The sequence below is a fragment of the Phyllostomus hastatus genome, unplaced genomic scaffold (genome assembly GCF_019186645.2).
Source record: "Phyllostomus hastatus isolate PE091 unplaced genomic scaffold, TTU_PhHast_1.1 phas_scaffold_1674, whole genome shotgun sequence".
NCBI lineage: Eukaryota > Metazoa > Chordata > Mammalia > Chiroptera > Phyllostomidae > Phyllostomus > Phyllostomus hastatus.
The window spans coordinates 5,371,114-5,388,432 of NW_025334011.1; the positions used below are offsets into that span (position 1 = coordinate 5,371,114).

The 17,319-nt window shown below is 37.8% G+C and overlaps 1 protein-coding gene across 2 annotated transcripts in view; it reads right to left on the reverse strand.

The window, feature by feature from the left end:
• The window catches only part of CCNI (cyclin I), a 31,275-nt gene extending 15,037 nt beyond the window's left edge, over window positions 1–16,238 (reverse strand). Inside the window, exons 1-2 of one of the 2 annotated variants that reach the window (XM_045857772.1) lie at window positions 15,720–16,238; window positions 5,924–5,937 (exon numbers count right to left, since the gene is read on the reverse strand). In XM_045857772.1, the coding sequence (XP_045713728.1) occupies window positions 5,924–5,937; window positions 15,720–15,779 (74 nt within the window). In that variant the 5' untranslated portion in view covers window positions 15,780–16,238. Of the gene's footprint in view, window positions 1–5,923; window positions 5,938–9,222; window positions 9,380–15,719 lie in introns of both variants that reach the window. The other variant, XM_045857771.1, reaches the window with a different exon arrangement.
• Window positions 16,239–17,319: the final 1,081 nt, after the last annotated feature.

The following is a 17,319-nucleotide window of genomic DNA, read 5'->3' on the forward strand; positions in this document are numbered from 1 at the left end:
ATTAAAGCATCTTATAGGAGACAGCAACAAGGTGATACATTAAAAGTAAAAAAAGTACCCTGGCTAGTGTGGCTCAGTGGATTGAGAACTAGCCTGTGAACCAAAGGGTTGCTAGTTCGATTCCCAGTCAGGGCACATGCCTGGACTGCCAGGTTCCTAGTAGGGGGCGTGTGACAGTCAACCACACATTGATGTTTCTCTCCCTCTTTCTCCCACCCATCCCCTCTGTCTAAAAATAAATAAATATTTTTAAAAATAAATAAAACCTCTCTTCTTAAAAAAGTAAAAAAGAGGAAGAAATGATTTTACAAGGCAAAACGCCACATGAATTTTATTCTGAAGGACAGGAATGTCAACCTAGAGGCAATAACCTATTGTTAAGCTCCTCCACTTTCAAATAAAAACAAGATGTTGAAAAAGACTGCCAGAACCAATACTCTGATATTCAGTGATACAAGTCCATGAATCAAAAAGAAATATAAAGAGGTTCATGGGACTGAAACTGTGGGGCTTAACAGGTTCTGGGTGCATAGAGTAGCAGAGGAATTTATGTCATACAGAGACTACTGTCCAACATGACACAGAAAACCGGAGTTGGGCTATTACAGCCAAGGGCTAGATTCTCTGCCCACAAGGAGAGTCTGAAAAAGGCAGCAAAACACTACTGTTTGAAGCTATGGCTTCTCCAGGAAGGTCAGAAGAAACTAATACAGCCCTACAGCTAGGCCTTGGTTTAAGCACTGTTAAGCAAAGTCACTGGTTCTACCATACCCCATTTTACATAGAGCCCTGAGGTGCTTGCTACTTTAAGATTTACTTTTGAACTAGGGGGTCCTAAAGGTCCCTGGAACCAAGTGAAGACAGTCACAAAACTTCTAGATGGAAAGTGTTAAACATTCAAGAGAAATTAAATTCCTACCAAGATAAGTTTTTATCTAAAATTCCAAAACCATGAGAAAAGTAATGTCAACTAAGCTATCCAAACAAATCAATGATATGGAAGTAAAGTCACACAAGGAGTGAGAAATAGTGGTATAGTCTAATGAAAATGACAAGACTTACGGAGGTGAAAGAACATTTCTACAGTAGCAATGAGGAACAAGAACACCATTAATTCCACTGTCAGGTCAGAGATACAGTAGCAGTATAGGACAACAAACATCCCTAAATGACCGATTATATTACATATAAGGTGACTACCTGGTGTCTGACACTAAACAAATAAAACAAACATAATTGTAAGAAGTGACACAAAAGATGGACATAATGTGCTATCAGTGTGTAATACAAAGGAACACAGCTAAATAGAGTTCCATATCATAATTATAACTGTTATAACTTATATAAAGTGGAAACAAAGAATATAAAAAGCACTCAAATATTTTGTATTTTCTCACTTATAAATATACTTGATGCTCTAATAATGCCCGAAAAAACAAGTTTACAAAGTATTACATATAATTACAATACAATGTTACAAAAGTGATCATGACAGTATCTTTGAACTTTAATATCCTTTATATTAAAATTTGAGAATAAGGCCAAGAAAGCATTTCTGCATTGCTAGTATTATCATTACTAGCCAAAACTAACAATAACAACAACAACAACAAAAACAACAACAACAACACACACACACACACACACACACACACACACTAGTAGTCTAAAAAGACTCCCTCTTGTTGGAGCTATTACGAATGGCATCACTTAAATTTTTAAAAATTTTAGTACGCTTATATCTATATTCTAGTATATAGAAAATAAAATAGATTTTTATATAGTGACCATCAAAATTAGCTTACTAATAGTTGCGAAGTATTTAATTTTCTATATATTATACACTACCAAGTGATAATGATTCTAAGATCACTTTTCAAACCAACTCAAATATGTACTAAACAGTAGTACAGATACATTTGTAGTATCAGAACACATTTACAAAACTTAAAATTCTGTGCCTAAATAATCACATTTAGGAGGGAAGGTGGGAAAGAGGCCTGCCCACCAACCTGCTCTCACTGGATATTTCCTGATCAAGGGATCTGTTTTCTCTTATATGAACTGCTCAACAGGGTTAATTTAGTTGGCTAAACTATTCCCAAAGAGAACTGATTCAACATGGTAAAACACAGGGCTTTATATTCTACATGCTGCTATTCTAATCATTAAAAGACAAATACTCCCCAGCCTAAACTCTAAATATTCACCATTACCTCGAAGATTAAGCAGAATCCCCCACGCATGACAGGCATACAAATCCCTCTATGACCTAACTCTCTAATCTCACTCACGTTCCATCACTTTCTGCCTTAAAATTCAAACTCTAGAAGTAGTACTTGTATTTATGGTTCTTCCTTGCTCCTGCCATGCTGTTTTGTATCACTGTTCCTTTGTTCATAGTGTTCCCTATGGCTGGAACACACTCCCCTTTCTCGTTTACCTGTCTTATTATTTATTCTTCAAGAGCTATTTCAATGGTCACTTCCCCATGAGATACTTTTCCTGATAACTCAAGCTGGGCCAAGAAACTTCCTGTGTTCCCACAGATCCCTTACTACATCTGTGAAGTTCAACTTTTTCTTAAATTACATTTCTTGCTTCTTGGCTATGATGCAGTAGATAGCAGCAAATCTACACTCAAGCTGAGAAGAACCAGAAAAACTATTAACAACAAAAACAAGGCACCAGAACTGCTAGGATGACCAGGCTTTAAGGAACCAAGATTCTGGAGAGATAACTCAACATTCTGCAGCAGCTTTTCCTTCAGAGCATTTGTCCATCCTTTGAGTACAGCAAGAGGCTGAGAATGGGCAAAGAAACCAACAGGGCTTTTTTAGGAATCTTTAAAAGCTACAGACAAAATCTGGAGACTCAAGGAGCCAAGAACCTACCAGGGAAGGGAAAGGCCAGAGTTCTGAATGTGATACTCAGCTAATTTTCTCCTTACTACATTTTCAGAATGAAATTCTGCAGTTGGGAAAAATAGGGATCTATCTAAGAAACTAAGCATAAAACTTCTGAAAAATCAAGAATGAATGCAGGGGAAAGTTCAGCACTCTTTAGGAATAAGGGGCCCTGGTGAACACTCCAAGTTCTCAGCTGGAATCCTTGGCTACACTCCAGGAGTTGGGGTAAACCCAAGTTGGATGACGCCATAACAACTGCAACCCAGCCTCCAGGTGGCAGTCTCTTCACTGGATTAAAGAAATTTTCTGCTCAGTTTGCCCACTAGAGGAAAAACTGAACCCTCCTGCAGAAAGATAACATGTAAAGCCTCTACAATTTTTCATAACATTCAGCATCCAATCAAAAGTTATCAAGCATAACAAGAGAAAAAAAAACATGTGACCAAAACCAAGAGAAAAGGTGGGAGGAGGGGGTAAAACAACAACAAAAAGAGATCTTTGAGTTATCAGAAAAGAAAATACAAAAAAAATAGAGAAAGAGAAGGAAAATAGATTTTTTAAAAAGATAAAGAATTTCACTGGAGAAATTTACCCTATAAAAAAATGCAAAGGGAAATTCTAGAACTGAAAAAATATAATAACATAAATTAAGAACCCAGTATATGTATCTAACAAATTAGACATGGTTGCACAGCTATGCAGGACAAATTTTATAGTTTTAAATGCCTATATTAAAAAGAAAAGCTGAAAATCATTATTTAAGCATCTATCTCAAGATAAAAACAGTCAAGTACACAAGACAGAAGCAAATAATGAAACTAAGAGCAAAACTTAAAAAAAAAAGGAAACAAATGTACTATAGAGAAAATCAACAGAACTAAAAGACTAATTGACAGACCTCCACACAGACTGATTAAAAAAGAAAAAGCACAAATCAACAAAGAATTGAGAAAGAGGATATCACTATGGACCCTTTATATGTTAAAAAAGATATTTTGAATAACTTTATACAATTTAAAAATGTAGATGAAGTGAATCAATTCCTTGAAAAACACAATTTACCAAAATTGAAATAGAGTTTGTAAAGACCTGATTGGTTTCATAATTACCAAAGAAATTAGATTATTAAATACTTTCCCATAAACACATCTCTAGACCCCATCTCTGTGAAATCTTCCAACATTTAAGAAAGATATAAGCCCTAGCCGAGTGGCTTAGTTGGTTGAAGCATCGTCCCATATACCAAAAGGTTGAGGGTTCAATCTCGGTTAGGGCACATACCTAGATGCAGGTTCAAGCCCCAGTCAGAGTGTGTACAAGAAGTAATGGATTGATGTTTCTCTCTCACTCTTTCTCCCCCTTTCTCTTGAAAGTCAATAAACATGTCCTTCGGCGAGAATTAAAAAAAAGAGAGAGATAGAAAAAGCAGAAACTCTTCCCAATTCATTTTACAAAGTTCAGCATAACTTTATTATGAAAACCTGACAAAGACATCACGAACCAATCTCACCCATTAACACATACACAAAAAGCCTAAGCAAAATGTTAACAAAATCCAATGATATATAAAAATTCAATACCCGTTCATGAAAAATCTCTTAGCAAACTAAGGCAGAGAAAAGAATGTCTTAATCTGATAAAGACTGTCTAAGAAATATATAACAAATGTTATACTTAATGTGAAATACTGAAAGCTTTCCCCTCATATTGAGACTCAGATGAAGATGCTTGGTACCATCATTTATATTCAAGTGTTCTGAAGGCCCAAACTACTTGTATAGAACAAGAAAAATAACTCCAAAACTATAAGAAATGGAAAGAAAGAATAACACCATAATTATTCAGAGTTAACATGACTGTATATAATATACAGAAAATCCAAAATACTCTGTGAACTATTAGTAAGCTAATTTAGTATGGTCAACATATAAAAATCAATTTTATTTCTATACGCCAGCATATAAAACAAGGATACTTAAGAATAAAAATTTTTAAATTATACCATTTAGCCTCATGGTATCAAAATGATACAAATAGCCTCAACAAGACTCAACTATCCAAGAATAAAACTAAACTACCGAACACTATTAAAAGTTACTGAAGTCCACCTTTAAAGAAAATAGAGAAATATTCTATGTTAACTGACTGAAATACTTACTATAAACGTCAACTTTCCCCCAAATTAACCAACAGATTTAATAAAACCAAAACCTTCATGTTGTTTTATTTTAAAATATATATGAAAAACCAAAGGGTTAAGGATAGACAAGACAATCTTGAAAAAAAAAGAACAAAATTTATGCCACCAAAGACTTTATTATTAATACTATCATAAGCAAACAGACTAATGATAAGAAAAAAGTCAAGAAACAAACCCACTAATATATCTACACATATATAGTAGTCACTTGATTTATAACAAAAGTACATTGCAGGGCAGTAGGGTAGGGCTAATAATGTCTTTTTAATAAAGGTGCTGTTACCTATATAGAGAAAAATGACTCTCGACTCCCACTTCATACCACACCAAAACAACAATGAAATTCCAACTGATATGTAGATCTAAATGTAAAAGATTAAAAAAAATCAAGTAGGCCGAAGAAAATGCAGGGGAGTACCTTTATTACCTTGGGTTAGGCAAACACTTCTTTAGAAGGACTAAATAAAAAGGGGAAAAAATGATAATTTGGTCATTGAAAATTAAGACCTTCGTCAAAAGTCAACCCAAATAGAGTTGAAGATATCTGTAATACACAGAGCCTGCAAAAGAAAGAACCTAACAAAATAATTAACAATTAAAGACAATTCAATAAAAAAACCCAGGTAAAAGATTTGACCAGACATTTCACTCAAAAATAGGATAGCTAATAGCCAATAAGCATATGAAAAGCTACTGAACTTCATTAGTTATCAAGGAAATGCATATTAAAATCCAATGTGATACTATAACACAGGTATCAGAATAACTAAAATGAAGAAGACAATACCAAGTGTTGACAAGGATGTAGAGCAACTTGAGACTTTCATCCTCTGCTGGAAAAGGTAAATAAAAAAGTGGTAAACAGTAGTGTAACAACTTTGGAACTACAATTAGTGGTACCTACTAAACTTAAGTATGTACATATTATAGGTTCTAGAAATTCCACCCCTAGGAATATATTCATCAGAAATGTACACATATGTTCACTAAGAGACATGCATAAGAAAATGACTCTAGTGTGGATCCAGAGAACAGATGGACATAATGGAATGGAACGGTTCCAATTCATACAATGGAATAATACATGTCAATGAGAATTAATTAATTTATGGCTACATGAAATAACATGGATGAATCTCACACACACACACACACACTCTAAGCAAAAGAGGCCAGTATGTACTCTGTGATTACACACACACACACACACACACACACAAACTCAGAAAAAAACTAATGTGTGTTATTAGGACATTAACCTCTTGGAGGAGAGTAGACAAAAGGACACAGAGGGGCTTCTGAGCTGCTGGTAATGTACAATTTTAGTTGTACACTTATGATCTGCATATGTTCCTATATATTACACATCAAAAAACTGTTTAAGGAAAACAAAAAAGACCATCAAGCCAAAGAGGAAATAGACGCACTGCATTTTTCAAACTATAAGACGCACCCTCCAAATTTGGGAGGAAATGAGGGTGTGTGGTATAGACTGAATGTAGCATACCTGGCTTGCTATGGGGAGGGGGGGAGACTGGCAATGGAGCAGGGTAACAGGTTATTAAACATTTTACCACATTTTTTACTTCAAATTTTTTTCCTATTTTCCTCTAAAACCTAGACGCATGTTATGGTCCGGTGCATCTTATTATAGTCCTAAAAATATGGTATTTGTTTACCAAATCCACAGATGGTACAAAAATGATAGTCAATACATTAGATAACAATCTTAATTTTAAAGCCAGAAAAATGGACCAGAATAAAACAATTTTAAATTTAAGAGGAATAAATAAGAAATGATGCACCTAAGTTAAAAACTAAAAAGTACATCTAGGGTAAGGGAATCTTTGCTTAGAAGTTGAGACAGAAACAACAAGGTTTTAAAAACAAGTTTAATATAACCCAACAAACATGACACTGCTGAAAAAATTGGTTTAGATTAATGAAACAATCCTAGATTAAGATGAGGTAATAGTTTCACTTTACTGCTCATTAATGACAACTGACATGTCTCAATTTAAGAAACACACTAAAAAGAATATATCTAGAAAATGAAAACATGGGATGGTTAAGGGAAAGTCATGTCAAACAAAAAATGGTTAGAGATGACTTCATGGGTTTAACACCTGTCTTTAACTAAAGGGCGATTGTTTAAAATAAGAAACAGCTCTATTTTGTATTGCTCCCGTGGTCAGAACTACAACCAATTTTCTGTCCTCCAGAAAAAAAGGAATTTTAAGATTCAGTTTAGGAAAAACTTTCTAATAATTCATACATTTTTTTCCAGTGGAATGAGCAAGTGCCCAAAGCAGAAGATCTCATCGGAGATGTTAGAATGAACGAACTTACTTTTTTTTTTTTTTTTTACTGTTGTTCAAGGAAGGGTGTCTCATTTCTTACCTCACCACTCTCCCCGGCCCCACCAAACCCCTAGAACTTTCAAATTTTGTAGTTAGACTGAACCAGTGTTTCCCAAACTAAACACATACTAATAATATCATGAAGCTTTTAAAGATACAAATGTCCACAGTGGCCACCAGAAGGTCAGTGGGCATGGGTGGGGCCTGGAAGCTCTAAAAATCCTCCTAAAGGGTCCCAGAAGGAGAAAAGGAAGAGCAAGGAATTGAAAATTTATTTGAAAAAATAATAAAGGAAAACTTCCCCAATCTGGCAAAGGAAATAGACCTTCAGAAAGTCCAGGAAGCTCAGAGAGTCCCAAAGAAGTTGGACCCAAGGAGGAACACACCAAGGCACATTATAATTACATTAGCCAAGGTAAAAATGAAGGAGAGAATCTTAGAAGCAGCAAGAGAAAAGAAGACTGTTACCTATAAAGGAGTTCCCATAAGACTGTCAGCTCATTTCTCAAAAGAAACCTTACAGGCAAGTAGAGGCTGGAAAGAAGTATTCAAAGTCATGAAAATCAAGAACCTACAATGTAGATTACTCTATCCAGCAAAGCTATCATGTAGAATGGAAAGGCAGATAAAGTGCTTCCCAGACAAGGTCAAGTTAAAGGAGTTCATTATCACCAAGCCCTTATTATATGAAATGTTAAAGGTACTTATCTAATCAAAACTATGAACACTAAAGTGACAACAAACTCCGACTACCAATAACTGAACCTAAAAATAAAAACAAACAACCTAAGGAAACAACTAGAATAGGCACAGAGTCACAGAAATGGAGAGCACATGGAGGGTTATCAGGGGAGTGGCAGGAGGATGGGGCAAAAGGGGACAAGGAAAAAGAAACATAATTGGTAAGCACAAAATAGACAGTGGGAGGTTAATAATAGTATAGGAAATGGAGAAGCCAAAGAACTATATGTATGACCCATGGACATGAACTAAGAGTGGGGGGGAATGCTGGAGAAACGGGGGTGCAGAGGGATAAAGGGGGAAAAATGAACCAAAACCAACAAGAGAAGAAACTCAGATATTTGCTTTCATTAATAAACACATATCAAAATATTCTTGGCTATTATTCTTTATCCCAAGCACAATACTAGTTACTAGGGGTAAAAAGATGTGTAAGACATCTTGTATAGTAAGCTTTTCGAGTGAATAAACTTCATAGTTGTTTGTAGAAAAAAACAGCTGATGTAATTATATGATGGAATTACAGACTTTTGAAAAAGAAATGGCACATAACCAACAGTAATTTAGAGGTCAGCTGGCTCTCTCCCTAGAAGCTTCCAATATTACCTTACTAGTTTACTTGACTTCCTCATAATATTCAAGGAATATAGTGCAATTTTTTGTTACCTAAAGACAATAATATATTATCAGCTTCCATGGATAACTATAATCTAGAAATAATGGCAGCTTACTACTATCAGTATTGACTATGAAGAAAGAAAACACACACACAACACACACCTATGTTCCAAAAGCTGTAACTCAGATAAAAACAGAACAAGCAAGCAAACAAAAACAGTTCACATTCTTATTTTGTTTCACAATAAAATAAATGTTTCTCAAATAAAAAACAGAGCATATCCCTCGCTGGTACATATTTCTCCAATTCATGTTAAGACACTAATATAGGACAGCAGTAGACTTATTTCTAATAAAAGTCATATATCTATAGAGTGAGGAGAAAAATCATTACCTGGTTTGTAGGCATTTTCGGCACATTTACTTTCCACATCTGGGCTTCTCTAGAGATTGCCTTTTCCAAAAGGAAAGACAATCTCTGGTTTTCCAAAGGCCCTGGAAACTTCATGATATCCTTTGGGTCTGCCTGCCTCCCAGCTTGATGTAGCTACCTATAAAATCAAATATAAAACAATGCTGTTTATGTAATTACAGAATAAGTATAGCAATGTGTAAGTATGTTGGCTCTTATTAAGCAATTCATATAACAAAATAAGAATGTTATGAGGCAGTATAAGATTTTATAGCTCTTGAAAATATCATATATTAAAATGTTGCCCTGGCTGGCATGGCTCAGCGGATTAAGCACGGACCTGCAAACCAAAGGGTCTCCAGTTCAATTCCCAGCTAGAGCAAGTGCCTTGCAACCAGGTCCCCCAGTCTGGGGCGTGCAACAAGTAACCAATCTATATTTCTCTCACATGGATGTTTCTCTCCCTCTCTCTCCCCCTTCCTTCTCCTCTCTCGAAAAATAAATGAATAAAAACAACCTTTAAAATGTTACAGTGATAGTTACCAAACATATTCTCACTTTAAATTGGAAACCCAGTTATAGAGAATAAAAACATGGTCTTATAACTGACAAAAATCACTTGACCCTAGTCAAAATATATTATAACTGAGCCCTGGCTGGCATAGCTCAGTGGATTGAGAGCAGGCTGCGAACCAAAGCATCACAGGTTCGATTCCCAGTCAGGGCACATGCCTGGGTTGCAGGCCACAGCCCCCAGCAACTGCACATTGATATTTCTTTCTCTCTTTCTCCCTCCCTTCCCTCTCTAAAAATAAATAAATAAAATCTTTAAAAAATTGAAAGCAAATATTAATTATAAAAATATATTATAACTGTCAAACTGTGTCAAACAATTTTAAGTTATGGCTTTTTATACTAGGAATTCTTAGTAGATGTCCCAAATATTCATCTTAAAAATCTAATCAGGTAAGGGTCGCTAACCTTTTTCACTAAAGAGTTACAACAATCACGTTAAATCCCACCTATTTCCACTTAATCAGTATGAAACCATCACCTTAAGTATGAAACTTTTTTTCAATTTAAAACCGTTGTTTTTTCCATGGTTCAAAAACACATACAAATAGTGTAAAAAGGAAGTATGAAACTATGTTGCCTTGAACTTCCAATACAGTGTCTACTAACCTTACATATGGATATTTAAATTAGATATAACTCCTCAGTCTAGCCCCATTTCAAGTGCTCCACAACTACAAGTGATTAACAAATACTGCATTGGATAATACAGAAAGGGAACGTGTATCAATGCAGTAAATTCCACTGGAGAGCGTTGATTAGAAAACTCAACAGTGAAGTGACTGGCACTCCAAACGAGCAGCAAGTCTGAAGAGCCACACTCTAGATCAGTGCAGGGCAAATCAAAGTCCAAGAGAGATGCCTAAAAAAAAAGTTTTTAAAAAAGGGAAACTATAGACTTGAAAGATGACTAGGTGTAAAAACCTTAATTAAGAATTGCTGGAGCCCTGGCTGGTGTGGCTCAGTGGATTGAGTGCCAGTCTGTAAACCAAAGGGTCACCGGTTCGATTCCCCATCAAGGCACATGCCTGGGTTGTCAGGCCAGGTCCCCAATTTGGGGCACACCAGAGGCAGTGCAAGAAACAACTGATTGATGTATCTCTTGTACATAAATGTTTCTCTCCCTCTTTCTCCCTCTCTCTACAAATAAATAAAATCCTAAAAAAGGAGAAAGACTGCTGGAGAAATGTGGAAAGATATAATGAAAGCTAAGCAACTGACAAAGTAAACCAGAAAAAAAAGTTTATGCAAGAAGGTAAATGTAATAGAATACCACAGTACTTACATAGCAATAAGATCAGGTTCAAGATTCCTGTTTTCCAATCACCTACAGTTAAGGTCCTCAGTAAAACTTTCAAATATTTAGATGCTTTTAACCACTTTTTTTAATAGACATAACAGGTAAAATTAGAGAATACTTTCAGATGAATGAAAAAGACTACCTAACATAACAAAACTTATGGGATGCAATGAAAGTGGTGCTTAAAGACAAATTAATTCTTGTAAATGCTATATTAAAAAAAAATCTCAGCCCTGGCTAGCGTAGCTCAGTGGATTGAGCGCGGGCTGTGAACCTAAGTGCCGCAGGTTCGATTCCCAGTCAGGGTACATGCCTGGGTTGCAGGCCATGACCCCCAGCAACCGCACATTGATGTTTCTCTCTCTCTCTCTCTTTCTCCCTCCCTTCCCTCTCTAAAAATAAATAAATAAAATTTAAAAAAAATAATCTCAAACCAATACCATAACCTTCCACCGTAAGACACTGGAAAAAGTTCAGTAAACTGTAACTGACGAAAGCCAGAAGGAAAGAATATTAGAGTGGAAATTTTAAAATACAGAACAGAAAAATAAAATAGAATCAATGAAATCAAAAGGCAGTTCTTTGAAAAGATCATTAAAATTAACAAACCTTTGGCTACATTGACCAAGAAAAAACAAAGGATAAAGCACTAAAATCAGAAATAAAGCAAGGATATTACTACCTATGTTATAGAAATTTTTAAAAATAAGAGAATTTTATAAACTGTATACAAATGAAGTGAATAATATGGATGAAACAAATATCTAGAGCCATAAACTATCAAAAATGACTTAAGAAGAAACAGAAAGGCTGACTAGCCATATAACAAGAAACGGAATGAATAAACAAATAAACTATTGCCAAGGAAAATCCTATGCCAAAATGGCCCCACTGGTAAATTCTACAAAACATTTACAGAAAAATTAATACAAATTACTCATTTACTCTTGCAAAAAAGAGAAGTACTTCTCAACTTATTTTACGAGGCCAGTTATTACCCTGCTACCAAAACCAAAAATAATATATAGCACTAAAAACTATACATCAGTATCTTTTCTAATTACATACAGAACTCCTCAACAAAATACTAGCAAATTGAATCTCCCACTGTAAAAAAAAGATTATACACCATAAACAAATGTGACTTAGCCCAGGAATGCAAGTTGGTTTATTGTTCAGAATCAATTAACATAATACACCACATCAACAGAGGAAAAATAAATCATTCTTTGCTCACACTAAGATGTCAACAAAGGAAAAGGAAAAAGTTAAAATTTTTTAAACTTAAAAAAAAAAAAACGGATACAAATATGCCAAGTAAAAGACAGAAAGAATGGAGAACACCTGTGGGGATGTTCCAGATTAAATAAGTCTATAGAAAAATCAGATTGCAGTATCTGACCTTAGAATGGATCTTGTACTGGAAGAGAGATAAATGCTAAAAATGCCATTATTGGGTCAATTGACATAATGGGAACATGGGCAGTAGATTAAAGTAAATGTAACAATGTTAAATGTATTCAAGTTTAAACTTTACTGTGATTCTCTAAGAGAATATCCCTAGTCCTAGGAAATACACACCACAAAATTTAGGAGTAAAGGGCCATCATGCAACTTATACATACATATGGTGGGGCGTGGGGATGACAAATGATAAACCAAATAAGGTAAAATGTTAATAGGTGAATCCTGGTAAAGAGTTTCATTTTGAAATTACTTATAAGAATGTGAAAAACAAAATAAAAGACAATTTATGGAAGTACATGTATTATCAGGCTATTACTTACATTCCATTTTTAAGTCTCTAGTAAGGCATATAACATGATACACTGGAAAAAGCATTGGCTTGAATATTACTTTTATTGGCAGAATACAATCTATTTTCTGTTTTAAATTTTACTTATTTTTAGAGAGAGGGGGAGGGAGAGAGGGAGAAAAACATCAATGTGTTAGAGAAACATCCATTGGCTGCCTTCCACATGCCTGGGCAGCAACCCAGGCATGTTCCCTGACCAGGAATGCTCCCACCCAACCAGGAATCAAACCAGGGACCCTTCACTTTGCAGGACAATGCTCAACCAACCAAGTCAATCAGGGCCTATTTTCTAATATGTAAAACAGATTATTTGAATCAGATTAATAATGAATCCTGCTAAGAAATAAAATAGCCAACAGTTAAAATATAATTTTACTATTTCAAATAATAAAACATTATAGTTGTATCTTATTTTATGCCCACTTTTGGATACAGCCAGAATTTTGAATGCTCAGGTAGAAAAGTCTCTAGGAATTGAAAAACAAAAAGACCGTATTTTGGTTGGCATACTCCACGCACTTCCAACTTTATGAATAGCTTTTTTCACATTTCTCCTCATTCTTTAAATCTCTACTTCTGCTTTTTCCAGGTTTATCAAATAGCTTAATGTCTGAGTGAAGTCCATAAAATCCTTATTGTACAGCATAAACTATATTACAAATCTATATAAAGGGCCTCCCACTCGTCCAAGGGAAATTACTGCATGGTGATGGCTAAACAGAACTTAATACGGTATTATTATACTTACTATTATCATAACACCAACCCTATTAATAATTCTGTACTGGTGCTGATTTCTGGATGTTGAGTTCCTCTTCTAAATATGATAAATTTATTAATGTGACCATACAAGAACCCCATGTTCTAATATTACCTCATTGACTTTATGCCCCTAACTTAATAATGAATTACATGTAATATTTGTAATTCTAAAGCAGGATGCTGTTTCCCAATCTCCATGTCTTCCCACACTTTTCTTTTAACTAGAAATGTCCTTCTGTAGCTCACACTCCCCTTCCTACTGAGTTTACACTTGCATCAATCTGTGATGGAACACTGCCTTCCCCTATCTCTACTCAGACATAACTCTACTTTTGCACTTAATTGCTCTGTGATAATCATTTGCAGATTTGTCTCTCCTATTAACCATAAGTTCCTTGATGGCATTCAGAGTTGAGCACTATGCCTAATAAATAATAATAGCTTACACTTGCTAAATGATTAACAGGTAAAAGCTGTGAGTCCTACCTGGTCAGGTATTCTTCTAAGTATTATGCCATATTAACTGATTTAATCCTAACACAACCTTATGAAGTAGGCATTATTAAGCCCACTTTAAAGATAAAGAAACATGCAAAAAGTGAATACTTTCCATCTTTAAAGTTTTACACAATCAGAATAAAACCTGTATACACAACTCTCAGCTTCCAATCTGACCAAAAAAAAAAAAACAAACGTTTGAGAGTTCCATCCTAACCTACTAGGATGCCACTCTACTATACCTCCCAACACACGTTAATTCTACTAGTCTGCTCTTCATTATTATTAAGATTTTCCTGGTCCAGAAACTCATTATCTCTCATCCTGCTGGTACCAGATTAGTGAATCTAGATCTTGTCCATTCTCTCTTAACCAACTGATATTTATCCATTCCCTTCCACTTTGTCTGCCACAAATGACCTGGAAAACTGGAAGCAGATAACATTACTGTTAACCTTTTCACCAGAGAGACTATTCAACATATTATCAGCATGCTCAGGTTTGAACTCTGGCCACCGGGTTCTAGCTGTGTCATCTAAGGAGGAAATTACTTCACTTCGTTGAGCCTGTTTTCCCCATCTGTGAAATGACACTCCTCAATGAAACCTGCCTCAATGAGTACTTGAGAATTCAGTAAGTTGCAAACCACTTAGAATAACTGTCTGATAATATGCCTCAACAAGTGCTGTTATTAACATCCTAAGGTCACACTGCTGCTCAAATGTTGAGTGACTCCCCAATAACAGAAGAAAGGCTAAATCCTGCCTCTGGAGAGATACCTTCCACTATTTCGCTACCCGATTCTCAAGCCCTACCAAAATGATCTGCAATGGAACCTTGAGCTCAGCAGAGGCCCTTCTTTCCTTTTTTCAAAACTTCGCTATTATCCGCTCTTCAGGGTGCAACTCAAATCTCACCTCCTCTTCAATCTCCCCCACCCACACCCTGGGTGACGTTCCCCTTCACCGAGTTCCCGCAGCACCGGCGGTCCACCCCATTCATTTGGCATTCACACTGCTTTGCAATGTAAATCATCTTCCTTCGGCTCCCGCAGGAGCGTTGAAGTCTAACGGTGGGAGTGTGTTCCCTTCTTTGTGTGTTACACAGGCTAGCGGAGCCTAGAAAATGCACTACAGAGTAGGCAATCTGCAAATACTACAAAAAAGTTACTCGGCGACAGACAAAAATGGCCCGAAAGGGAACAGAGAAGAACTGTTAGCAAACTGGGCAGGTGCCGAGCTGTTCTTGCGTGGAGGTCCAGGACGAGGGAACGTCCGGAGGGCCCCTGTGGAAGCGGAGGGGAAGGGGGACGGACTGTGGTCGGAGGGATGTAGCAGGGGTGGGTGGATGCGAGTGGGGCAGGATTGGCGAAGGCAGGGTGGTGGAGGCGCGGGGAGGTGGCCTCGGTGGGGGTGGGGCTGGAGGGGGTGAGGTGCCCCGGAGCGCGCACGGCTCGGGGTGCTTTCCTGTGGGCTACGCGCGCGACCGCGGGTCTCGGAGACTCGTCGAGCCCCCGCCCCGCCCGCTCACCTTCTCCTCTTCCTCCTCCCTGGCAGAGCTGTAGGCCTCACAGTGGTGATGCGGGGTCATCCGGGGGCCCGCTACCACCTCATTTTCCTCAGCGCGCGGCGACGGGGCGCGCAGAACGAGGACCGGGCAGACTGAGGAGGGAGAAGAGGGGAAACCGTGCCGGGGTGCGCGGGCACTGGCACTCGAGCAGGACACACGGCTGCGGCCGTGGGTCGGTCAGCGAATTAGTTCCATGACGATCCTGGACCTGAGGCCGCCACCGCCGGTCTGGCTCCTCCAACCGCCGCCGCTTGTGCCCGGGTGGGGAGGGGGCTCCCTCTCTCCATAGGGCGGCGGGGGCCGGGGAGAGGCGGGGGGTGAGACCGGCTCTGCCCCTGCCCGGGGGAAGCGCCTCCAAGGGGAAATGGTGAAAGGGAGGAAGGGGGAAAAAGAAAAAAAAAAAGAAGGGGAAGGGGGGAAAATAAGAAAAAGCGAGACAGAGGCGCTGCCGCGTCCGCTCGCGGGGAAGGCTAGGGAGGGAGGGGGCGGGAAGAAGTGCCGGCTTCCTCGGCTCCGCCCTCGCGGACGGATTCCTAGTCTAGCTGAGTCCTTGTAAACAACGATGAAATGGACTCACGCTAACCCTCCTTTTTCGGCCCGCGGACTTTGTGGTCCAGCAAACACACGGACAGAAATCCGGGGGAAAACTGTATCGTAGGAAAGGCGCTAGAGTTAAAGAGAAAGGAGGGCTTTTTTTTTTGGTGGGCTAAGAAAAACCAAGTTGTGCGGACTCGTTTCCCCTAGAGGAGCGGAAGAGTCCCAAACCACCCCACGGTGACGTAGATGCTCCCTTCCAGCTCGCTCGGAGTTAGCGAGCGGTGGCCGGAGATTGGCTGCGCATGCGTCTCGGGGAAGAAAGAAGCCGCTGAGCGCTCCGCTTGGGGGTGGTGTTCTGTTGGGTTGCATCTCGGGATCAACCTAGAGCTCCCTGGATTTATCCTAGCTAGCTTGTGTCTGGGACTGGTAGAAGAATATCTATTGGGAGCGGGTGGTGGTGTGTTGTGGAAAAGCATTGTATTGTTTGTTGACCTCGCAAAAAATTGTGTTCCCTTATCACTGACGTGTAAATGGAATTGCAGTGTTTTCGCTGCCACATCCTGGGTGGAGGGGCGTTCTAAAGCGCTTTAGAAATCAGGAAATTTGAGGGCTCATGTACTTAAGCACCTTTTTGCTTAAGGCCAATTTGAAACGGTGAGTTACACTGCTGAAGGCCGAGAACCTGCTTGGTAATGCGCCAAGGAATTCTATCCACTTAACCAACACATCTGAGTATTTCAGACTAGATTTTATTCCCAGGTATTTAACGAATGTGTGGTGACATATAAATGTGTTTTATTTGGGGGTTCTTTTACTCACCTATAGTAATTTTTACTCATCTTTTAATTGTTTTGATTATAAAAATATGTAGAATTACAGAAAGTTTTGAAAAAGAAAAGGGAAAAAACTCAAAGTCAATTATTTACAGAAGTAGTCTCCTTGTGTTTTTCACATCTTTTGTATGTCAATTTTAAGGCATGGAAAAAAATTGTGTTGCACTTATTCAGCCGGCCAGACTCAATGT